Consider the following 25,752-nt stretch of genomic DNA (forward strand, 5'->3'; position numbering starts at 1 on the left):
ATGAACACCACTTTTATGATTTTTGAAGTGTAAATGCAATCACCAGAGGTAAAAAGTCAACATTAGGCAATAAACAAATTACACAATGGTTGCATGACATCCCTGCTGCAATGGGGCTGTAAATGACGCATGATGATGTTCTGTAGTCCCATTCAGCCACTTGTTAGCAACCATCTTTTTAAGACACATAAGGGGCCGTACACATGCTGCGTCTGTAACCGATAACAACTGGCATCTAACCAAAAAACGATTCTAAAAACCCTCGAGAAGAGGGAACCGAGAGGACGAAAATGCTTACCCATTTTCCAGGTTTTAGGACTTATTCCTGGGGTGCAAATTTGTGAATCCTAGGATAGCAAAGGAATGACGCACCTTGCTCTTCCTATGATTGGTGAGTACTTGTTGCCTTTGTTGGTTAAATTGGTTAGGTTTTGACAAGAGGAGTGGGAATGGTTAGGGTAAGTGTAAGAATGTCAGAGTAAGCCAATCAGAGGCAGACGTTCGCTATCATCTGATTTCGCAAATTCACTCCTGGGACACCCTATGGTCCAAGTAAAATGTGGGAACATTGCAGATAGTAATGTTATTCTAAATATGATTAAAATGTATTTTCCAGCCTTGTTTGAACATTATGAGGCCAATCACGGTCAGTCTTGTGTTTGTCACTTTTTTGGCCGATGCCCAGGTGCTCGCTCGTGGCTACCGAGTACGAGCACCGCAGCGGGAGTAACAGGATGCTAACTGCAGTTCATTTAACGGCCTCAGAGAGAGGGGTGTCACTAATAACAAGGATTTTCTGAAAGTTACATACAGAACCTTTAAAATGTAAATGTTATCTTTGAAAATAAACTGATTAATGGCTTGATAGGCGTTGACAGTTTCACAAAGCTTTACTTTCGTTTCTTAATTTCAAGCTTCCGTTAAAGATTGTGCATTTTAATGAAGTGCACTTTTTGGAAAGCATCATGAATGTAAAGCTTCAGGTTTTTTTCCATCGTCAAAAAAGACAAAAACACTGTCTCTGTTTATTTGTAATTTGTTGTGTTATTTGAACTCATCTGTATAACCCAATCTCCTGTGCTAGTAGCTGAAGGATTCCTGTTTCGTACCGAGCACCTGTCATCACCAATCAGTAGTACACAGTAATTTCCCAGGAACGGGGGATGCTGTTGTATAATATGAGTACGTCTTTGCATTAGCAACAGTCTTGAAACGGTGTCAGTACAATAATGCCTGACACCGTCTCGAGCTTTGTATGGTCAACTGAACTATTACGAAGAATGTCACTGCTGCTTGGGTTTGAATTGGGACCGAAAACACTGTCAGGAAATCACGACCAAATATATCGAAGAGCTCATTCATTCCACATTGAGTTCGTTCTTTGTTTGTGACCCTGTCAGTGTAGCTTGTTTGGATCCCAACCCATCAGAGAAACATTTCTCCAAACTAAAAAGGGAACTTTGTATTTGTAACTCTGTAAATTGCCTCATAAATTGTTGATCAAGATAGAATGAGGGCTGTAAAGTATGTAAGCAACAAAATGCACGAGTGTTGAGTGGCTCACAGGTGAAGCAGGCCCTGGTGGCATGTGAAAGCTCATTCCTGATTTATTTTGCTTTATTTATTGATTAATTTATTTTTTATAATTAATTATATTTGCCTTGATTTTTGACACTCGTTTATGTCCGTGATTGTTCATAGCGTTAAATGTGGTTCAAACAAAATGCAGCCACATTTCACTTGTTTCATATTCGTATGTATGTTTCACACATTTTAAATAATTTTCAGGTTGTTTTTTAACATCTTAAACAAGGGTGCAAGTAGTTTTAACCCAACTAGAGAACAAAAGCTGACACAATTAGTTGATTAATCAAAATTCTAATAGTTGAAGTCATTTTTTAAGTTAAATAAACTAAACATATCCTGGTTTCAGCATCTCAATTGCGAGAATATGCTGCTTTTCTTTGTGTGATCTGAAAGTAAACTGAATTTTTGGAGGTTTTGGACTTGTCTTGGAAAAACACGAAATTCTTGGGCTTTAGGAAATTGGGATGGGTGTTATTTAATTGAGAAAATATTCATCAGATTAATCAGTAATAAAAAAGAAATTCCCTAAATCCAACTGGGCTAAACGCATGCAAACTGGTCTGTGCACATTGATGACTTTTTGTTAACACATTTTGCCTGTGTTTGTCTTGAATGAACTGGGGTTGATATTATTTTCAAATAATTATTCCGTTTTTTTTCTACCCTCCAAGATGAGGAAACTCACAATATTGGCGAAAGCACCAGGTTAATGGTGCTGTCAGTTGTGATAAATCCTACCCATCAACTGTCAGGTAAAAAAAAGCTAATTAATTATTAGTTATTTGAAAATAGAAACCCTGACTCTGGTCTTAATGCCTGTTTCTCTCATTTCATTTTCAAATGTTAAGTGACCTCTCAGCCTGGAGGACTGTGTCCTCTGATCTGTCTTTATCCCGAGTGTGACCCGATGTACATGTAAACGTGAATGCTTTTTCTCCGAGGACTGTGCAGAATGTGATCATGCTCTATGTACACACACAGTATTTCAACTACAGGTGCTAGTTGAAACAAAGCTCTCTTGAATGAGGTGTAGCAAGCCAAGGTGTCGTTATCTGTCTGAAATGTTACCACGAATAAGCTGATCTTAACTGTTGCTGATGGACATTGTTCAGGTTGGGAATAATACTGTTACTGACTGACTTGTATTTGCACTGGAACACACTGATTTGAGTAAAATCATAGTAAACAATCCAACTGGTCACCATTTCTTTTATAATGGCCTGTGTTTCCTTGTTGAATTAAGTAGCTATAATCTATATTTCTATGCTAACAATTGATTATATTGATATGTCTGTTGTTTCCCCTTAGCAGTTCCTCGGTTTTTAAAGGGACAGTGCACCCCAAAATCAAAAATACGTATTTCTCCTCTTATCTGTGGTGCTATTTATCAGTCTAGATTGTTTTGGTGTGAATTGCCGAGTGCTGAAGATATTTCCCATGGAGATGTCTACCTTCTCTCTGTCATAATTAACTAGATGGCACTCGGCTTGTGGTGCTCAAAGAGCCAAAAATACATTTGAAAAACTCAACAGCAATGTCTCTTTCCAGAAATCATGACCTCGTTACTCAAGATAATCCACAGACCTTGTTGTGAGCAGTTTCATGTAGGAACTATTTTCTGTCCACCAAACTACACCCTCCAAACATATCAACATGCATAAGGAAGCGTGCATCTACTGCTAGCTAACCTAGCACCACTGAGCTAGCTAACATTACAGCTCAGCCAAGGAGGACTCTTCTGATGCTATCACAAGCACGAGCGTCTCACACGTAAGTAGATGCACTTTACTGTTTTTGGCACCTACAGCAGACAGCCAAAGTTAGTATTGGTGATAACCAGGTGAAGTGAAACATTTAGCAGCTAATCAGCTACATATTTCCCTCTGGAGCTAGCAGAGGCTAGCAACAGTTTGTGCTTTGTATGTATCAGTATTAGCATTACATTTTAGTCAGAGAGGTAAGCAATTATCCAGGGATGTTTGAGAAACTTTGTACTGTAGATTGTTTAACCAGACTTCCAAGTGCTCCAGTATGTTCACCAGCTAACCGCTAACTCTTGGGTGCTGGGTAGCCTAAGTTTGTGCCACTCATATACTAGCATTAGCTACATTCAAGTCACAATGGTAATTATCCTTTTCTCAGAGAGAGAATTACCGGATAATGTCTAAAACTAAAACTAAAAAACAGGTTATCGTATCTGCACTATAAAAAAGATTTTTAAACTGCTTTGCAACTCTGTTTCCTATCCAGGTAGCTGGCCGGCTGCCATCTTTGTTTGGACCAAGGCAACCTGCAAAGCAGGTAAAATTCGTTGAGCACCCTTTTTTTAACCCAGGTGGTTAGAAGCATCTTTGATGATCCTGAAATACCTATATTTTTTTGACAACCCTCTAGGGTTTTTTTTTTTTTTTTTTACTTTGCAGGGTAACGCCAGGGCCACACTGCCTGCGAAGCGCAGCGCACCGAAATTCTCGTGCGAGCCGGAGCACCTCCATTCACATCAGACGCGCATTTCTCCGCGCCGGTCGACAAGCGATTCTGCTCCCAGCTGTTGTTTTTCCATCATGGGTAACTGCCCGGCTTGACACATTCGCTCGCGGCTCGCGCAGAAAATAGACCAGACGCCAAAATGATCGCTGCAGGGCCGGCGGCGGAGCTGCGCGGCGCGGCCGGTGTGGATGACACAATCGGTTAACATGGGCGCCGAAAGGAAACTGGCTTCACTTCTTGGCGCTTCAAGGCTATTCGCGGCGCTTCCGTGGGCGGTGTGGCCATGGCCTAAGTGTTTATTTGAGACTATTGCAACTTGAATGTGGCTAATGATAATTCTAGGAGGCACAAACTGAGGTTTCCTAGCACCAAACAGCAGACTGAAAGATGAAATAGGTAGCTGGCAAGCGTACTTTAGCACCTATAGAGTCTCATATTTCCTTCAGAAGTCGATGGAGACTAACAACAAATAGAGTGAATATTGAAGTTGTGTCACAACACATTCTCACTCCGACCTTGTCACATATTGACATTTGGTCATGGACTTTCCACATCCAGATACTACGTGCAAGGTATTCTGGGTACAAAGAACAAGGTTTGGCTTATTTTAAGGGACGCGAACAACACCCTCGAGTGGAAGTTGGTGTTTGTTGGACCCATCAGCCCCAGTCGGACTTTCACTGGCTTAACTTGCGTCCTCTTCCTGCTGCGTTTCCTGATACTTCCAGGCACCGTTAACTATAACAGCAACCGGCCGCGTATCATGCCGACATTAAATGATGCCTTTCTTCGTTGGTTTCTGATGCCGCAAGTCACTGCCCAAGAGCCAGATTTCGACAACTTCAGAGTGAGATCGGGCTCTATGTCATTAGGTGGACAGAAATGTGACTCCAGTATGTCTGTTAATGTGTCAATGGGCAACTGTTTGCTAACAAGTCATCATACCAACTTTAAATGGTGATAATAGAGTGGGTCCTAAAACATGGACATTAGTCAGCATTTCTGCACTTGTGTTTCCCTCCCTGAGTTTTTATTTTCAGCAATAATCCAAAACGCAAGGAAAAAATCTGATAGGGAACCAGGCTGATGCAAACGTATGCGTCAACCGACAGAAAACCGTCATCCCTGGTGCACTCTATTACTTTAAAACATATCTTTCCACTTATAAATATTTGCCTGTATCATATCCGCATACATCTCATATTATTCTCCAGAAAATCAACTCTGTGATCCAACTTATTACCAATGCATCATCATGGCAGCTACCAATGTGATAAGATATGAAATAATTTCAATCAGCCTTGTTTCACTTATTTATTTACACATGTGCTTTCATCAGCATTTTTCCATAGATCTATTTTAGCTTAAGAGGTACATAGAAGGAAAATTTAACTTAAAAAAATTTAAGAGAAATTCACGGCTTCAGCACAACAAAAAAGTACTTCAATCAAGTGACACATTTATTACACGCATACCTTTACAGTAAACATACAGTATTTGTTGATACAGTAAATGCTGTGAATGAAGTGCTTTGTTTTGGCATCAATAAACACAAATAGCTTGTCTCTCCATTATATTTGTCATGATTTATATAAAGTAACCTATTTACATTTTGTGATATGTCTCTTAAGTTCAAACTGCAATTAGCAACCATGTGCTCTTGATGTCCTTGATCATTTGAGTTAAAGATGAAAGCACCATTATCTCAGATATCATCGTGAGTATAAAAAAAGTGTCTTTTGTTGTACTTTCGAAATCAAAGTATGGTGATAGGAGTGTAGGTGGCTGTTACTCATTCACTCCATGCCATTCAAGAGACATCTTGTGCGAGGGCACGTGCTAATTTACAGTTACACTCGCCTGCAGACATGCTGGACTCACTCTATGGAACTTGTTGCTCCTGTCTCTATCACAAGTGTTGGCCTGTATGTGCAATGTTTGGACTGGCAGTGCATCAGTTTGTAATGGTTAAAAAATACTTGGGATGGATTCATACTAGATAAATTTGGTGGCCTGGAGACAGAAACTCAGTATCTGGTACGATTTAAAATTAAAAAAAGAAATGCTTCAAGCACACAACGATGAAGTTCAATCACGTAACTGGCAACCGGATGCTGTGCAAGGCAAAAGCAAACAAATATCTCTTCACACCAGGACCTCTGACTCATGGTGTGTAAGGTCTGGGTGGCACACAGCAAGGCTGGAAATTTATGACTAGTGAGAAGTCGTGAGACAGCCAGCACTTATGTCGCCTCTTTCTTTTCCCTTTGGGCATTTCGGCGAATCTTCATCTCTGTCAGCTGGATGTAGCGGATGACATTGGTGTCTGGAAAACAAAGACAGGAAAAGGCTGATTTATTTCCTGCTCAGACAGGAAATGGTGCATCAGTATGCTCATAAATCTTCCACTTAAACTAAACTCGTGGCATAGTAAAAGCAGCTACAGGAAATGATTTTTGGAAATGTTATTTCAGGAACAATAAAATAAATACGTTTTTGTTTTCAGATAAAACACCATGCATTTTTTTTAGTTTATCCTGCTTGGTTTTAAAAAGGTCTTACAGCACCAACACTGGCAAACAATCAGGCTAAACATTAACAAAACTGCAGTTACTGTATATTTGTATGACAACAGCAAAGCACTCAATGCAAAGAGATGAACCATTCTACCTTCACATTTAAAAAAATTGATAAGATAGATAAGTCCTACCAATGCTCTCAACAAACTGATTAGTCTTTAGCTGATCATTCAAAAACCAACTACATGCGCTGTAGTATCACAAAAGAGGCCACGTATCAAACATTTTAAACAATAGGAACCTTGTGAGTGAGACAAGTGAGAGTCTTAGATGGTTAGTCTGTGTTACTCATATCCATGGTCGCTTAAATGAGGCCTTGGGACCACTGCAAGCTCCTGAGAGGTTTCTCGGAGGCCTGCACAGATGTTACAATTGATGAAGAGTCCAATAAACATAAACATTAAAGGTACCCTATGGAGTTTTTGGATGGTAGTTGTAAGAGGCAAATATATCAGCAGACATCAATTGTATGTACTATGTATTGATATTTTGAGCACTAGTGTATAGAGGCAGGAGCAACATTTTTGCCTGCAGGTGTTTCACCCCAGATGAGCGAAAGGTTTTTGATCGCTGTGGTGCGGGATAGTGTGCAACATGCTGTGTGTTCGGCTTGAATGAAAGATAAAGAAATGGACATTTATTCAGCCGGGATTTGGTGCTATGAATAAACACGATGATTATTCTGAACCTGCAGTTTATTGTCCGAACTCAACACTACCAAGGACGCTGTGGCATCAACTGTGCAAAGTGCATCAGCCACGTCAGGCCGGGTGAAACATCCATGTAGTTGCAGGTAATTGGCTTGGCCAGGTGGCAGTAACATGCTAAGAAACTAATCAATGTGCCAACAAAGGCAGGGAACAAGAAGACTGCAAGCTAGTAAACATCAATGTAAACTATGAAGAATAAAATATTAAAAATTAAATTAAATTAAAATATTTTAAGAACAATGGACCGGTTGCACAGAACACCATAGGTTTTCTCCTTAATTTCTCCTTAGTCAATGGACTTACACAGTTGCACAGAATCCCTTTAAAGGTTTCCTTTGCTAAGGAAAAACTAATTTACTGCACTGAAAGGGATTTTACAGCGGTAAAAGTTTCCATGGAGATTGTTTGTTTGCTTGGACTCACGCTTGTGTTGCCTGTTATCGTCTCACAAAGTTGCCTTTAGTTAGATAGTGAGAAAATAGCAGAAGAAAATAACCATATTGGAGGAAAAGATTATACTTCTGGAGGAATACAATCATAGAAAGCAGAAAACTACAAAGTAAATTTGATTCCCAAATTCCAGAAATAGAAAACGATTGTAGGGAAGAAATTGCAACAAAATTAATTTAGTCAAAAATATAGCATAGAATCAAAAGAACAAGTGCAAGACCAAACTAAAGTGCAAGCTAAAAATACTTAAGTGAACATGTTAAGGAAACCTTAAGGCGAACACTTAAGAGTGTTTTGTGCAATTGATTTTATTTGTAGGAAACCTTAACTAGGACTTAAGGTGGTTTGTACAACCAGCCCAGCTCTATAAATGATTTTATCAGGAGTGGAAGTGCACTGTTTGTTAGACCTCAAAGATACCCAGTGTTTTCATTTATAACACTGAATGTAAATGTATGTGTACCAGAAGCCTCCACAGGGCACCTTCACTGTCATGGCTGCATCCAGCTCTTAATATTTTTACATCATTCCTCCAGCCAGTCACTAGCCTTCTATTCTTCTCTTGCCCTGCAGTGGTGTTTTGTACCCTGAGTCATTACCTGATATTAACATCCACCTGCGCACATGTTTCCAATCCCCTAATTAGCTCCCCAGCATATATCTCATATAACTCAGGTCTATAGGCCATTATGACATGTCACAGTAGGAAAAGCACAGGTGTAAATAAAGTGCTGGAGGAACAAGTCCTAAAACATGGAAAAAAGGTAGCATGTTTGCACTTTCCCATTGACTCTTCTCAAAGTCAGTGGGTTTTTGGTCAGATGCCTGAAATAAGGTTTGTGGTTAACACAACCTTAAGATATTTTCAATTGTTGTTCTACAACACAAAATGCACCAATAATTACCCTACTCATGAATTTTGAAGCTGTTACATGTCTAAAAAAGAGCAGTTGCTCATAAGTGGCTAAATGAGATTACAGAGCATCATCACACCGACCACGACTTTACAGCCTCGTTGTGGTAGCGGCGTTGACGTCATGTGACCATAGAGAGCTCATTTATAGCCTAACATCAGCTTTTTAATTCTGGCAATTGCATTTATGCTTCAAAAATCATGGCAGCGGCGTTCATTTGTGAAGATTATCTTGCTGAACAAAACATGTAAGTATTATAAATGCCTGTTTTCCACAGAGCTTATTTTCTGCAATAATCCAAAATCCAATGGAAAGAAATCCCCCTGCAGCACTCTATAATGAAATAAATAATGGCTGAATTCCATTTAGCTGCTGGCTCACTGTAATTATTTACTGGGACACCTGAACAGAGCAGAGCCATCGTTAATGTTATCAGCAACAAATGCGCTTTCTCTACTGGGACAAATAAAAAAGTCTGCTGTGAAAAGTGCCGACGATACATCCTGTTAAAGTTTTATTTTCCTATATTATATTACTGGATTATTATCAGTGATGCATTAACCTGTGAGCGGCATTTTAAAGTTGGAGCTGCTCTGAGTGGAGCTAACTAATGACTTTATATACTGTTGGGCAGTTTTATCTATCCTCCTGAGACCCTGTGTCCTCATAGGAGCACATCACATTTTAGGTTGCTGCACCTTATACTCCATTCTGCTTAGCTTAGAACTGTTGTCCTAGTCCGTGGACACTTTTTTGTGCCATCTAGTGGCAGTAAGAGCACAATACACTTATCCATGTAAAAACAAGATGGCAGCCATCTCTGCCAAGTCAGTCTGCAGCCGATCCCGACACAAAAGTGGACAAGGTCCAAAACCTGATCACATTTTATGGTTGAAACTTGTTTATTTATGCTTAATAATGTTTGTAGTTTGATATGGCAACAAATTTGGCCAATTTAAGCAACAGTAACAAGATACTGTTAATGAGGAAGTATTTATTTGAGGACATTGAGACTTTATTATCATCTCATTTGTGGACACTGGGACAGGCCAATTAGCTGTGGCAGACTGTTGCTCCAGACAATAAGACATTCCTCGCTTGGGGTACAGAGCAAGGAAAATTCATACAGTTACCAACCCAATGTCCCCATATGTAGACATAATTTAGTTCAAAAACTACTTCCTGATCAAAGACAATACTTAGTTTTTAATACTTATCAAGTCCTACTGATCCCAAATAGCTAGGAGAAATTAAAAATGCATACCAAACAAAAGCTCAGGTCTCAGGAGGATATAGCGATGCATCTTATTTATGTTGATTACACATTTTGTGTGTAAAGTGACCAGTAATTAAAGCTGTAAATAAATTCAGTAGAGTTTAAAATATTTCCCTCTTAAATGTAGCAGAGTAGAAGTAAGTGGCTGCAAACCAAATCAAATGGTGATCTGTGGTCTAATCCCCTGCTGTGTATGTTTGTCATGGAAACAAACCCACTGACCTGATGGTTCCTGTTTGTGTGACTCCTTCAGGTAGTACAGGGCCTTCTGGAAGTCTCCTAGATGGTAATACGCCACGCCGGATCGGTACAGAGCCTTGAAGTTCTTCCCTTCCTTGTGAAGCACTTTGAGACAGTATTCCTTCACTCGTTCATAGTTCACCAACTCCATTTGCAACAAGCAGGCTAGAGGAGGAAAAAAGGAAATGACAGAGGGGGTAGAAAAAAAGTTACAGCATGAGCCAGTGTTTGAATTTCATTATACAGCACAAGTACTGATGTGTGTCCTGTCAGGCACCGAGATAGGATGGGTTCTTTGGTTAATTATTTTATATAACAAATATAATGACTGAATCTGCTAAGGGCTGAATAAATATAGCGACCATCAGTATGAAGTGGATATCAAAAGAAAGTGAGGCAGATAGTGGGGTAAGCCTGAGAATGAGTCATACTCTTTATGAATCATTCATGAGCTCAGGAGTATTCCCAGAATCTTTTCCTCTGCTGAAAAGACAGCAGATAAATGTAGTGTGTGTGTGTGTGTGTGTGTGTGTGTGTGTGTGTGTGTGTGTGTGTGTGTAAAATATGAGAGAAATGTCTCCTATACCGGCCAAGCTGTTGTAACACTCCAGCTCTGCATTCTCCATGGCCCCCTTCTGCTCATCTGTCAGCCGGGTGGACTTGCTGATGGTCGGCAGGAGGGTGGACGGGGGCTTGGAGCTGGTGTCCGGATCCCCCAGCACCCTGCACAGCCCCTTTATCTCCAGCAGAGCGCGGTGATACTTGCCAATCGCCTCTCGGTACTTCTTATCCTTGTAGCACTGGGTGCCCTGGCACTTGAAGTCCAGCGCCCGTCTCACGACGTCGGCTGGCTCGTTGAGTGATGGCTGTTTGAGCATCGACCCACCATGATGCCTCTGCTGCTGGAGCTGCTGCTGGTATCTGGCATCTTTGGTCCGGCTGCTGCTGCTGCTGCTGTTGGGAGGCTGAGCGCACTGCTGGAGCCTCGGGGAGCCGCCGCCGTTGTCGGTGTGGCTGCCTCTGCCGCTGCCGTCCCCCCTGCCGTCATGCCCGGCCTGGATCACGCTCATATTTGTATATTATGTTATTACAGCTGCTCTGTCGCCCGGCTGTAAATTAGCTGGGAATTTAAAGGCTCCTTCAGTGCATCCTCTCGGCCGTGTAGACGCGTCTTCGCCTCGCCAGTGTCGCAGCTACGTCTTCTCTGTGCGCAACCCTGCGCGATGCGATGCGCGCTCCTCCGTCGGAGCCTGCTCTCATGTTTTTCCCCTCCGACAATCCGATTGGTCGATGAGTGTAAGTGCCCGTGGTCCCATGGGGGTCCTCCAGCAGGAAGAAGAGAGGGTCTGATTATATTATCAGTTTATTTGGAGACAATTTAATTATCAGCTTGTTTGCAAACTGCACACTGTTTTCTTTGTGGATAATTTGGGCTGATGTTTTAGTCACAAAGGGAAACTCAGATCATGTTTAGAAAAAAGACCCACATGCCTCAATTCTGTCAGCTCGATTTTTAATTACGCACCAATAAAATACATGAAACTTTTTTTTAAATTAGAGAATTCGTCGTTGAATATTCCAGCATCCTTACACTATATAACAGGAGCACTTTACGCATTGAATATCAGCCCCCTCCTTCACCTAAAATTTCCCTTTCAGTCTCTCACTCTTATCTCACATTGGAGGAATGCAGTCATCTCCACTCGGATGAATCAGATAAACATCATCCAGCCTGTCGTCTCTCGCCCGAGCAGCCTGCAGCCTGCCTCCCCTCCAGACTGCTCGCATTCTGCGCAGCCACTTTGGACCCACTCATGACAGACTTCAGCCCCTAATGACAGGCTATGATGTCATTCAAACCGGGGTTTATGCAGGGTAATGGTGTTATCAGCCTCTATTATGGAAAGGGGAGCAGACAGCTAGGTGATGAATGCGGTCGTGCCTTTTGTCCTGACAAAAGGAGCTTCTCATTTTGACTGCCATTTTATCAACACCGCGGCTGAGTGCGTGTCTAAGCTTGTGTATATGCACCAAGCTTTAATCCATCTGTCCTGTCACACTCACAGGAGCAGTGAACTCAGCTGTCTGGGTGTGTCTCTGGAATTTCAGCTCTCTGGAGCAAATGCTGTTGATCAGAAATAAAGAACACGAACCATGAAAACTATTACATGTGAGTGATTGCGTAATGCTCAGACTGATGCTTGTTTGCCATATCAAGTGTCTTCATTGGGATGTAGACGGTTGTTGTCAAGCACAAACACAACATCTCTTAAATAAAATTCAATTTAAGGGTCTGTATGACATGAAAGTGCAAATACAATATTGTCAAGTTGTCATATCTAGATTACTGTTGACTTTCTAATGAAATGTGCTCTGAGATTTGTGTTTTTATATGTATTGGAGGCATAAAAGCCTAATATTACAATATAGCAATGAAGTCAAAATAATACACACATTTTTCCTTTTATTAAAATACATTTGAAACGCTTTATTCGTGCCCTTTATTCCAATTTAACCAATTAAAACTAATACCATAACGTCATCAAACTACGACCGGAAGCACTCCGCAGACGTCCTCTCTGTGGGACAATTTGTTTACATCATGGCGGCGGTGGATTTCAGAGGTAGCTAAATCACCGGTTTAATATTTGTTAGACAGCTATTTCCGTGTTTTTATTTTTTTGCCGTTGTGATATTTGATAAAACGACAATTTAAGTGTTTTATTTGAACACTTGAGATAAAGCTGCTGTGTGTATTTGCCGTTGGCGTGTTATTTGTTACAGCTAGAAGCTAACGTTAGCAACGATTAGCATCTCCGCTTTCATTAGCATGTAGGCTAATTTAGCTAATGCTGGCTGGCTGCCAGAGTGGTCGATAAAGCAACGAATTTGAGGCCACATTTAGATTCCAGTAATGTTGCTGGTCGAAGAGGGTTTGAATGAAGTTATAGAAAAATTTCCATAACACTAAGGTCATTGAGAACTCCGTTACTGTTAACTAACGTTACCGACAACTGAAAGCAGAGACGTTGGCAATGAAATTGCAATCACTAATAGATGCTATTCTTTATGTTAATGTTTTTTATTTGAACGTGATACTGATATCAAACTGGAATACTTTCAACTAGGGTTGCAGCGATATACTGGTTCCAGGGTATACCATGATATCAGAGTTGACGGTTATCATACCATGTACCATGTACATTTTCTTATCCACGATATTGACAAAAAGAATTGAAACTTCACGTTGAATCTCCCCTTTATTTTAGCTATTTTCAAAGGGGAGACTATTTACACATACTAGTATTAACAAAATGGTTTCAAGCTTCAGTTATAGTAATAGGACGTTTGTTTAACTGATACTAACACTTCCATTTTCATCCCTTTAAGAGTCATTCTGACTGATGATAACACACATTTTGTAATACCATGATACCAGGAAACTGCAGTATTTTCTGAGACGGTTATCAGACCGTGAAAATCTCATACCGTCGCAACCTTACTTTCAACCAACAACAACAGCAAGAAACTCAGAAGCATAGACATGCAAAGCAAGATTTGACTTGATCTTGTTCTGTCATTAGTAATTTGTACAGATATTTACAAACAAACAAAAAAGCTTAAAAAAAACTAAAGGCCAAGCTTTAGCAAAGTAAGGCTAAATTTATGGTCTTAATATGTTGACATACTGTTCTAAAGCGTAGTTTTAATTTTTACCAGTAACCTGTGTATGTGAGTGTATATAATGTAGATATTGCACCTTTCGTTTTGCACCATGGTTGAGCCGAATACTCAGATTAAACGAGTATAGATAATGTACTTTATACGAATCTGAGTAAAATGTGTCAAGATCTGTACTCCTGATGAAGGGAAATCCTCATTTGGGTCCCTGTATTTATATTTTACTCCTTTGTTAAGAAATGACCTGAAGCTCAAGGTTCTGATCAACCCATATCAGGCTTGAATTAAACACTTCCAATTAGGTCCCACCCACTTTCAATTTAAACTTCACCCACATTCAGTCTAAAGTCCACACATTTTTGAGTACATGTACAGATACAGATAATTTAGTTGGTTAAAAAATTACAGATACAGATAATGGTGTACTTGCTCATCCCTAGTTTGCAGCTAAGTGTTAGCTGTTTTTTTGTATCTTTTGCACCCAGGATGCACAACAATATCAGCATGTCATCAATTTCGGCCTATACTGGCCTTAAAATGAGCTATCACAATTGCCAAAAATGCTTTTCTTATTTTGTACAATAAAATAATATTGCATACATTGAAAAGTATTGTATTTCATGTCTCCATCTGCTGGTGGGCCATCACAATAAGAGTATACATGTATAATATGATGTTAATTCCACTACAGAAGAGACTTGAGGGTCACTAGAATTAGGTGGGGAAAAAGTGGATATGTCGATATCGGTATTGTTATCAGCTGAATGAGTTGTTGTATATCGGCATATCAGATATCGGCAGAAAATCCAATATTGTGCATCCCTATTTTGCTCCCCCTCGGTCAAATAGTCTTTGTATTTTGCACCTTACTGTCATTCAGTTCTGTATTGAATTTATGTTTGGTATATGTTGTTTTGGATTTTTTTGCTATACATTTTCGTTCTTGTATATTGCACGCTCTGTATTGGCATTCCTCTAACTTTGTGTTGCAACTACTGCAAAGCAATTTCTCTCTGGATAAATAAAGCTCTATCTTATATTGTTTTGGGGGTTAAGCTATTCTGAGATGCTTACTCAGGTCTCACAGTCTTGATGGCAAAGTCCTGACTGAAGTTGTCTTTTATCAACATTGAAAAACAGAGCCACACATTATAACCTGTGGCTGTGATATTGAGGAACAATACTGCCTGCTTCATCCATGTCTTAAAAGTGTTCCGCAAAATCCCAACATCATTGTGAACTTCACATGTAACCATTGTAAATTTACTAAAATTGACCAGCCCTCAGCATCAGACATTTATTACATTTTTCATCCAATTTGCAGACAACCTTCTGGGGATATCCTGGGTGGACAGCGGCTGGGTGCCGATTCTGAACCCTGGAAATGTATTGGATTACTTCTCTGAGAGAAGTAACCCCTTCTATGACCGAACCTGCAATAATGAGGTAGTGAAGATGCAGCGGCTCACCCTAGAACATCTGAAGTAAGTTTGTCTTGCACAGCTCATCTGGTGTTACTAAATAACTAAATATTAATGCACATAAATAAAAACAAATGAAGTGTCACATTGAGTTTAGATTGGTATCAGCTCAAAGAAGATACTGAATGCAAATTAATTAGCACACAGAGCTCAAACAAAACCGAATAAAACACTCAGATATAGTAGTTATAACAACTTGTTCTGTTTTTAAGGTTGGAAAAAAATCTTCAGCACAGAGCTGTAGTACTGAGTGACATTTGCAAAACTAAAATTAAACCTTGTTTCTGTGTATTTTTCAGTCAGATGGTGGGAGTGGAGTACATCCTTCTTCATGCTCAGGAGCCCATTCTTTATATAATCAGGAAACAACAGAGGCAGTCACCAACACAAGGTGAGCAGTGTAGCGTAGTATGTTTATTTTATTTGAGTACAAGTAATTAGATTGTGATTATATAAGCTCATACTCATGGCTGTCACAGGAATGTCAACATACACACAATCTTTCTTATCGCCTCTTCCACTTTATGTTTTCACCCTCCAGTGATTCCCTTGGCCGACTACTACATCATAGCAGGAGTGGTGTATCAGGCCCCAGACCTGGGAACCGTTATCAGCTCCAGAGCGGTGAGAATTTCTAATTCAATCCTATAAAATGCACCTGGGACAGAGTTTTATAAAGGCTGTTGGAGGGTGCAGTTTGATAACACATAAATCACATCTGTTTTAGCTTTCTGCTGTCCATGGAATCCAGTCTGCTTTTGATGAGGCCATGTCTTACTGCCGCTATCACCCATCTAAAGGATACTGGTGGCACTTCAAGGACCAGGAAGAGAGAGGTGAGGTTTCAGCAGTTCGTTTATATTTACAGTGGAGACATCTGGGTGGTAGTTTTATCGGCAGTTCCTGTAACGACTTCACAGATATTAAAACAACAAATCGTGAAGACCCCAAGAACCCCGCAGTCCCAGAATGTTTATAATAGTGAGTACAAGTTTCATATGATGATTTTGGCTCTTTTACAGAAAAAGCCAAACCCAAGTCGAAGAAAAAAGAGGAACCGAGTTCACTGTTTCAGAGGCACCGTGTTGACACACTCCTTTTGGACCTCAGGTCAAAGTTTCCACCAACGTTTTACCAGGTACATGTTACACTAACAAAAACATTACTGCTGTCAAATTGTCTCAGTCTTTTGTTTTGAAATTTCCTATAATGTTAATGTGATTGCATCTTAGTAATACTGTTTTTCTTTGTGTAATTTCAGCCTAAGCCTGGCGAGAAGCCTATTCCAGGTATGACCTTAATATAGTTGTGTTAAACTTAGATCCTAAAGTTACAGAATAAATGGAGTCTGTCATAAATGTCAATGAATAGTTACGTTTTTGGTCTCTAAAATGTCAGAAAATGGTGAAAAATGTTAATCAGTGTTTCTCAAAGCCCAGTGATGATGTCCTCAATTTTTTTTTTGACCACAACCCAAGGATGTTTAATGTACTGTCATAAAGGAGAAAAGAAACCAGAAAATAATCACATTTAAAATGCTAAAATCAGTGTATTTTGACTTTTTTTTTTAAAAAATAATTCTTTTTTTTTTTTAATCAAATCGGTCAAATCTGATATAAACAACCGTACTGTTATTGGTACTGTTACTGTCATTGGAACATATCTACAGGCACCTGGTAGCTACATATTCTTATAACCATTATAGTAATTTAGCGTCCACAGTGGTACAACTAAACACCACATTGTTACAGTTCAACAGACATATTACAAACTAAAAAAGCCTGCCCAAGACTTCTCAAAGCTTTCATCCTCATTGCTGACCCTAACATGTGTTCGTATGACACAGTTTGAGGGAAACATAGATTCCCTCAATTTTTCAAAATCTGGAGGCGATGTATTCTTTCAGAAGCAGCTGTGACAACTCCTACATTTATCATAACAAGGTCATGTTTTGATACATGCGACAGTTTTGTTTCTCCCCCCCTAAGGCATCACGTTGGTGATTTAGGAACCAACCACTTCCCTATGTGAGCCACAACTTTTTCCCAAAATGGGTTAACCAGTTTACATTCCCAGATTACATGTAGAAATGTTTGTGTTTCCATCTGACATTTCCAACATACCCATCCTGTACAAGTTAGAAGGAGTAAAGTAAAAGCTATGAATTCATTTATACTGAGTAAATTTCCCCCTTGCCTCCTTTATATATTTCCCAGTATTTGATAGTTTTGTTGACCGTTCCTCACTGCTTAATTGACTTTTTTTTTTTTTCTTAAAAAAAATTGCTCAAACCAATTAATCAATCAAAAGATTAGTTGGTGATTAATTTAATAGTTGACAACTAATAGATTCATCATTGCAGCTCTAGTTGTAAATGAGGTTATGTTCTTTCATTCAGATTTTGCCTGTCTATGGTTATGCATTTTCATTGTGTGTGCACTTGTGGTATTCCTACACTAACCTTTGGTCTATGCGTGACTTGTAGCGCTAATATAACATTGATTTTACATTGAGAAATTTAAGATAGATAGATATAGATGCATGTAAAAGTAGATAGGATAAGATAGGGTAATCCTTTGTTTGTCCTACACCAAGGAAATGTGCAACATTACAGCAGCAGAGGGACAGAGTGCCAACAGGAAGCATCAGTAGAAAATAATACAAAGCAATACATAAGTACGTAAAATAAGTAAACTGTACAAGAACAAAGAGCAGTATAATAAGAGAACAATACAAAAAACACAAAGCAATATAATGAGGAAGCATCAGAGAGACAGACAGACGGTGTTCAGATATTTGATGCTCAATATTAACCAAATCCACGGCTCTTCCTTTAACTGCATGCTCTTGTGTTACAGTTGAGGTGAAGAAAGAGCCTGAACCTCCTGCAGAGGCTGTCAAACAGGAGGAAAGGGAACCAGCCACAAAGTCCTCCGCCCCGGCTCCACCAAGCAAACCGCCTCCTGAGAAGAGAGCAAGGTTACAGTGATAGTCGTCCTCCACGTGGCAAGGAAACGTAACGTCCTACAGCACCGACTGAAAGAACAGCTTTGGAGTATTTTTATTCCTTCTCCAAATTTGCAACATCGTCCACCACTCTGCTCATTTGATCAGTTTACAGGAAGCTAAGAAACTGGCACACAAAGTGTCAGTGGTTTGTCTCAGTGCCAGGGCTCCTTTTACACTGTAACCTTAGTCTTGCACATGTAATGGGTTTGGCATCATGGACACTTCAGGCAGCTGTGGGACCAGCAGGGGTTAACGGCCTGATGTCAGCAGGCATTTAGCAGTATTCTCACTAAGGATGAGGTCTTTTTTCTCGATGATAAGCTGACATCAGCATCAGTGTCGGTTTACTGTTGACATCAGCATAATATTTGTGTTGTAGTGACTTCACAGGACAGTTTAATTCCTGGTCTGCCTGACAGGGTGATGTGTCGTAATGCATCATCTCATCTGAAGAGTAAAAAGCTTTTTGACACGAGCACCTCTCTTTGATTACAAACACTTTGATCTGTTTTTTTGTAAGGAATACTTTTGTGTTTTGTATTAAAATGTATCAGAGACTGTTTCCTGATGTGTCGGATTGTTCTCGTCTAGTAACAGTGTTGAGTCTTGCTTGATCACAGTTTTTCCTCATGATTTAAACTAAATATCATCTAAGATATATTGGATATGTAGCTGAGTCATTATCAGTGTCTCATAACTCAAGACATTTCTATCAACATTACTCAGTACAGCTGCTCTGCTGCCATGTCTACCTGCCCTCAGCGCCCTGTAGTGCCTTACCACACACATCAGACATGATGGTCAGCACTGTTGGAAATTAACTTAGTACAGTTACTCAAGTTCTGTATTTAAATACAATCTAGAGTCACAGATGTGCAGTGAATGCAGTGGTTACTTACCTTGTTGGCTTGTGACCTTTCCAAAAACACTGTAGTTAGGGCCCTTGTCACATCTCAGATGTCTACATGATATTAGCATTTTCACCAAATAGACTTTTCCCTTTTCCCTGTGCAACAGTTGCAATACATAGCTAGAAGAGTGCAGATACAAAGAGTGGAATATACAAAATATATGCAGTATATAAAAACTAGATAACAATAAGGTGCAAAATATAAAAATTAGACAACAGTAAGATGCAAAATATAACATTAAGGTGCAAAATATTTAAAAAAAAGTTAACGAGGTGCAAAATATAAAAAGATAACAGTAAGATGCAAAATATTTAAACACTAAATAACAGTAACGTACAAAATATTTTAAAAGAAAATAGTTATGGTGCAAAATGTAAAAGTTAGATGACAGTAAGGTGCAAAATACAAAAGTAAGGTGCTAAATATAAAGACTAGATAACAGTAAGATGCAAAATATATAGTTTTAAATAAAACTATAAATACTATAAATAAAAAATAAAACTTTTAAATAAAAACATAATATGAAAACTAAAGAGGTAAAATGATCCAATATTACACAAAAACAAGATGAGAGAAAGGTTTGAAAAATAAGAAAATGAAAACAAATGTCTGCTGCAGAACTTTTGTCTACTGTCATCTCCTCTCACATCAGAACCTGCATCTGCAACTGTACAATGTCACGTACACACTGAAGAATACTTTTACTTTATATACTTCTGTATTGTCCTCTGGATGCAGGACTTTTACCTGTAATTAAGTATTTTCACACTGCTGTAATGGTGCTTAAGAATCAGAGTGCTTCTGCTATAATCGAACAGAAAATGAGTTTGAAATGAGACCACTGTGTGTGTGTGTGTGTGTGTGTGTGTGTGTGTGTGTGTGTGTGTGTGTGTGTGTGTGACCAGCAGGTGGCGCCATTTGGTCACGTTTGATCCCTGCTCCTAATTGGCTAATGGTACGTTTTATTTCATGCATTTGTGTCCTCAGCCATCAGCAGTGTGTTGAGTCATGTCTCAGTCAAACATGCACAGTCACACGTAAAATATGAGTTCACATCATAGAGAGGAAGCGGGCAACAAAAATGGTGGAGACAAAGCAACCAGTGGTGTTTTATTTATATATATATTTAGTGTACTGGTGTAAACAGTAGCTGTTGTTCTACTTCATTCGGATGCCACGAAGAAGAAGTTTCGCGCAGGGCGTGGTGGGATAGGAGTCTCCTCGGTGGAGGACTGCGAACAGTGCCCCAGCTGGCTGGCTAGCAGCAGAGAAGATGGCTGCAGAGGGGATTCTCAGGCCAGTGTCTGAAAACAGAGCACTGTTTGTCATGTTCAGCGACGACTAGCCAGCGTGTCACCCCGGTTGTTCCGTCGCTCGGTTCCGCTCGGATTCGTCGGAGGGGACAAAACAACATGGGGTCGCAGACTCTCCAGATCCTGAGGCAGGGGGTCTGGGCTTCAGTCACAGGCGGATGGTACTACGACCCCGATCAGAATACATTCGTCAACGCTTTACACCTCTACATCTGGCTGTTCCTGCTATGTTTCCCCTTCACGCTCTACATGGTGAGCCTCGTTGTCTTTTTCACTCCTTTATTACCCTTTTATTTGTGTTTTTATCTCAACTGTTGACACCGTAAGTTCCCAAAAACCCAAGTGTCCGTTAGGTTAGCTGCCACAGGATACTAACGGTCGGTCTCGGTCTATTATCTGGAGCGGAGACAATGTAACGTCCCATTAAACTAACGAAACGTAACGAGATATTTTCACCACACTCAAAATATTTTACAAAACCAAAAGGTTGTCGCGATAACACACAGATGAAGCACATTTAGACAGCAAAAATGGCAAAATAATCTTTAAATGGCTGCCCTGTGGAGTGCACTATCCACCACATAGATTGGACCGGACTGCTCTTTTGTTTAAATTCAGTGTTTATCACAGTGATGCAGTTTAAGATCCGTCAGGATATTACCAGTCGATTACACCGTGCCAGGCTATAATCAGTGAATTTAATTCCCCCACCCCCCTCTTTATCTAGTTGTTTTCCTCCTGTCGGTAGTGATTTGCGGTATCACCAGTTTTCAGGAGCTACCAGCTGTGACTGCAAGAGCACAGCTGACAAGGATGTAATCTGGCAACTGTAATGTCCAAGGAACACACTCAGTGGACTGGCTGCTGTTGGCTCACTTCACTTATCACAAGGTGTCTTTGTGTTAGTCTGAACTGTCTCAGGACCTGACACCTCAACTTAAAGTCCACTTGTGAATATATTTGTGTGTCAGACACAAGCTGCAGAGCAAGTTACAAATGTGTGTGAATGATTGTGTTGCTGCACACACATCTCTATATCTCTACATGTGTAATCAGGTCATGAAATGGCTGTTTGCTATGCATACTAGTAACTTCTATATCTAGAAGCTGATGTTTCAAACCGGTTTGTGGTTTCTGTTCTATTCCTGGAGTGGAAATACGCTGGTCAGCTCTGTGGTTTATATTGAGCCACAGGTTTGAGCGCTGCTGCTGTTCCTAATAACTGCAAACAGATGCAGCAGCAGGGGCGGGGGGGGTGGGGGGGGGGTGGGGGTCTCAAGGACAACAGAGACAACGCAGGAGATGGAGCTCAGACACCTTGTGGTAAACAAACAGGTGACAGCCTCCCTCCCTCAGCAGCGTCACTATTAAAAGAGGCATTAAAACTGTAATTGAATGCTGTAGTTTTTTGAAAGGCTGCCAGTGTGTGTCGTAAATGATGGGGGCGACGGGTGAGATAATGTATTTAATACTTCTAGCAGCTGTGTTTAGAGGAGATAAGTTGGATGCAGGAGCAGTGGCGTCACTAGAAATGTTTCACAGGGGTGACAGGGTGAGCCAAAAAGCCATAACTGAATACACTTATACTGTTTCAGTGTATAGGCTTGTTGAAAACTGTGTCAATATGGAGCATTAAGGATTCACACACTGATATACTTTGTTTTTTATTTAACAGTTAATCAGCTCAACTTTAAATATGTCACCTTTCACACAAACATGCAGCCCAAAGTGCTTCACATGGCAAAATAGCAATGACAAAGACACATAACAACAAAATATTAACCAACCAAAACAGAACAAACTAACAAAAAAGATGATTAAAATTCCATAGAATAAAAAGAGAGTAAATTAATGAATACTTTATAAGAAAAATAAACAGAAGACATAAAAAAAACACAGTAAAAAAAATTTTTTAAAACCTAAAAATCAAGACTGTAATGTTACCCAACATTTAAAGCCAGATTAAAAAGATATGTCTTTAATATACGTTTTAAAATACAGAGAGAGCTTTAGCCATGCTAATATCCAGAGGTAGTGAATCCCATAGTTTAGGAGCGTAAAGAAAGAAAGCACTCTCACCTGTACTTTTGTGGGACACATGAGGGATGTTTAAAAGTAAAGCAGTGGACGACCTCAGTGATCTCTTAATAATGTCACTAATTGTCTGATGTGCATAGACTAATACTTGTACAGTAACATTTTGAGTTCCACAACAATCCTTTTTAATAGGTTATGTATCTGTACATGTGTCAGGGGATTTATTTTTCCATCAGATTGGCTTGTTTTCCCTTTTTTCTATGAAGGACAAGCTTTAATTTTTAGGAATGCTTTCCTCCCCAACAAGCTATGCCACATGATTGGTACCAATGGATGCCTTGGGTTGTCTAGTTTCACAAGATACCACTACCTGCCATCTATCAATCCATTTTCATCTGCTTATCCGGGGCTGGGTCACAGGGGCAGCAGGCCAAGCAAATCACCCCAGACGTCCCTCTCCCCAGCAACACTTTCCAGCTCCTCCTGGGCGACCTCAAGGTGTTCCCAGGTCAGATGAGATATATAATCTCTCCAGTGTGTTCTGGATCTGCCCCTCTAACGGGAGGCGCCCAGGAGGATCCTGATCAGATGCCCAAACCACCTCAACTGACCCCTTTCGACGTGAAGGAGCAGCGGCTCTACTCCGAGCTCCCTCCGGATGTCCGAGCTCCTTTCCCTATCTCTAAGGCTGAGCCCAGACACCCTGTGGAGGAAACTCATTTCAGCCGCTTGTACCTTCAATCTCATCACTACCTTTGCGCTAGCTTTAAAAATGACCACGTAAACAGTCTCTTAAAGGGATAGTGCACCCAAAAATGAAAATTCAGCCATTATCTACTCACCCATATGCCGATGGAGGCCCTGGTGAAGTTTTAGAGTCCTCACATCCCTTGCGGAGATCGGCAGGTGGAGCGGCTAGCACACCTAATGGTAGACGGTGCCCCAGACTAACGTCCAAGAACACAAAATTGAATCCACAGAGTACCTCCATACTGCTCATCCGTAGTGATCCAAGTGTGCTGCAGCCGCGACATAAAAAGTTGTTTCGAAAAACGTCATATGAACTCTGTTTTTAGCCTCACTGTAGCCTGTAGCTCTGACTGCTTCTCTGTGCTCCGCGCTCACGTGTGCACGCCTGTGCGAGACCAACGAAAGCATGAGCTTTGCTCACCCATGTTTACATCACGTGACACGTGCACCGCAGGGAGTAACCACAGAGCTAAAAGATAATTTGCACTACGGTCTTTTAGCAAAGGACAGCCCAACATGTCTGAAGACTTTGAAACTGAGGAGGAACAGCATTTCTTTGTTGAGCCGTATTTGTTTGAGCCCGAGTATATGCACGGAACTCAGGCTACTGGACGAAGCAGCCGCCGCAGCTCATGAGCCTCAGCCAGCCGCAGAATACCGGAGTCGAGCACTGGAAACCTGGTGGTGTAGTTGTTTCAAATGCAAAGCATTCCTCGGATGAGGAAAGTCTTTGCTGCTCGGACTGGGAATTGGCGATGCCTGCACTTGGGAATCTGGACATCAGTACTGACGAGACTGCTGCTCTTCAGAGACCACTGATCACCCTGAGCACGTGCACACGTGAGCGCGGAGCACAGAGAAGCAGTCAGAGCTACAGGCTACAGTGAGGCTAAAAACAGAGTTCATATGACGTTTTTCGAAACAACTTTTTATGTCGCGGCTGCAGCACACTTGGATCACTATAGATGAGCAGTATGGAGGTACTCTGTGGATTCAATTTTGTGTTCATGGATGTTAGTCTGGGGCACCGTCTACCATTAGGTGTGCTAGCCGCTCCACCCGCCGATCTCCGCAAGGGATGTGAGGACTCTAAAACTTCACCAGGGCCTCCGTTGGCATATGGGTGAGTAGATAATGGCTGAATTTTCATTTTTGGGTGCACTATCCCTTTAAAGACAGTGATATCGACCTCTAATTATTTTCGTCTGGGTTGGCCAGTGAGGAGGGGCAGCAGTTGTACTGGGGGGTCATGGACACCCCTGCGAGCCCCTCTTTGGGGCGCCACCGTGCAGGACTAGGTTGCAGTTGGGTGCAGTACTTGGTTGCAGCTCCTCATGACCAAATGTCCTTAAGCAAGACATTTTTAAACTGTCCTCCTGCTGTCTTGTTTCGTTTTATTTTATTTCGCTTTATTTACACACATGAAACATTTTTAAAAGATACAGTAAATCAGTGGTTCCCAACTGGTGGGTCATGGTCCAAAAGTGGGTCATGGGTCCATTCTAAATGGACCACAAGTGACTCGAGAACGTGTCAGGTTTGTAAAAAACACACTTCATTTTGAAGTACAGTGAATTTCTGGGTCAAGCTTTTATTTTGAAGTGCTGTTTCCTGCTGTAGAGTGAGTGAATGACTGCTGTTTGACAGAGACAGTAAACTAGCTTGACAACATGGCCAAACGCAAATATGATTTTGAATATATTAAACCTTGTGGACCTTGAACAGCGTCATTCTGCAGGCAGCATTTTACAGGAAAGAATTACAGCTATGTAATGTACAATATTTGTATTTATCCGTCAATAATTTTAGACATTTATTGTCATTTTAGAGGCAAAATGTTCATGATATCAGTTAGAGGTTTTGAAAAATGCATTTCTCCTTCTTTTTGAGCGTATCTTGAGTTTCATTGTCAAGAAGAGCAAAATAATCTTGAACAACAATAATATGTCCTTACAATATCAGTCCTTGGCCCCTGAGATAAATAAAATGAAATATACAGTCAGCATCATCCTGATCCCTCTACAGTGTCAGATTCCCTCTATAAACTAACTTCTGCTTCTCTCCATCTCATCCCAGGCCCTGCAACCAACCATGGTGATCGTGGGAATCTACTGTGGTGTTATTGCTGCCATGTTCCTGCTGCTGAAGACGGTGAACTACCGCCTCCATCATGCCCTGGATGAAGGGGAGGTGGTGGAGCACCAGGCCAAGGAGAGTCAGGGCAGCAGAGGTGGCACTGAGGGGGCTAACGATGGCGGCGTCACCCGTCGGGAGGACAGCAACGGCCCGGGGTAAGTTCACGTCTTCCGCAGCCCAATGATGGA

At 40.7% G+C, this 25,752-nt stretch overlaps 3 protein-coding genes across 6 annotated transcripts in view; 2 read left to right on the plus strand and 1 right to left on the minus strand.

Moving 5' to 3' along the window:
• Positions 1-5,377: 5,377 nt before the first annotated feature.
• Positions 5,378-11,519, minus strand: ttc9 (tetratricopeptide repeat domain 9). Its single transcript, XM_033642239.2, has 3 exons — positions 10,833-11,519; positions 10,229-10,411; positions 5,378-6,403 (listed from the first exon to the last, which is right to left on the minus strand). The coding sequence occupies exons 1-3, from the start codon at positions 11,314-11,316 to the stop codon at positions 6,321-6,323; spliced, it is 750 nt and encodes a 249-aa protein (XP_033498130.1). The 5' UTR covers positions 11,317-11,519; the 3' UTR covers positions 5,378-6,320.
• A 1,287-nt stretch (positions 11,520-12,806) lies between these two features.
• Positions 12,807-18,979, plus strand: med6 (mediator complex subunit 6). Its single transcript, XM_033642220.2, has 8 exons — positions 12,807-12,870; positions 15,252-15,411; positions 15,708-15,799; positions 15,950-16,032; positions 16,136-16,244; positions 16,431-16,546; positions 16,670-16,697; positions 18,267-18,979. Exons 1-8 carry the CDS (start codon positions 12,849-12,851, stop codon positions 18,395-18,397), a joined length of 741 nt encoding a protein of 246 aa, XP_033498111.1. The 5' UTR covers positions 12,807-12,848; the 3' UTR covers positions 18,398-18,979.
• Positions 18,980-20,590: 1,611 nt separating this feature from the next.
• pcnx1 (pecanex 1) overlaps positions 20,591-25,752 on the plus strand; it is a 59,150-nt gene continuing 53,988 nt past the window's right edge. For all 4 annotated transcript variants that reach the window (XM_078175256.1, XM_078175257.1, XM_078175258.1 and 1 more), the window contains exons 1-2: positions 20,591-20,893; positions 25,505-25,719. In XM_078175256.1, coding sequence (XP_078031382.1) covers positions 20,741-20,893; positions 25,505-25,719 — 368 coding nt within the window. In that variant the 5' untranslated portion in view covers positions 20,591-20,740. The remainder of the gene's footprint in view (positions 20,894-25,504; positions 25,720-25,752) is intronic.

The sequence above is a fragment of the Epinephelus lanceolatus genome, chromosome 15, assembly GCF_041903045.1.
Source record: "Epinephelus lanceolatus isolate andai-2023 chromosome 15, ASM4190304v1, whole genome shotgun sequence".
Classification (NCBI taxonomy): domain Eukaryota; kingdom Metazoa; phylum Chordata; class Actinopteri; order Perciformes; family Serranidae; genus Epinephelus; species Epinephelus lanceolatus.

Excerpts from the sequence above, each read along its gene's own strand:
- ttc9 (XM_033642239.2), bottom strand. The coding sequence starts at position 11,316 with ATGAGCGTGATCCAGGCCGGGCATGACGGCAGGGGGGACGGCAGCGGC. Across the intron at positions 10,412-10,832 it reads GTGTTACAACAGCTTGGCCG|CCTGCTTGTTGCAAATGGAG; the intron begins GTATAGGAGACA and ends TTCCTCCTCTAG. Across the intron at positions 6,404-10,228 it reads ACACAAACAGGAACCATCAG|ACACCAATGTCATCCGCTAC; the intron begins GTCAGTGGGTTT and ends TTTGTTTTCCAG.
- med6 (XM_033642220.2), top strand. The coding sequence starts at position 12,849 with ATGGCGGCGGTGGATTTCAGAG. Across the intron at positions 15,412-15,707 it reads CTCACCCTAGAACATCTGAA|TCAGATGGTGGGAGTGGAGT; the intron begins GTAAGTTTGTCT and ends TGTATTTTTCAG. Across the intron at positions 16,698-18,266 it reads TGGCGAGAAGCCTATTCCAG|TTGAGGTGAAGAAAGAGCCT; the intron begins GTATGACCTTAA and ends CTTGTGTTACAG.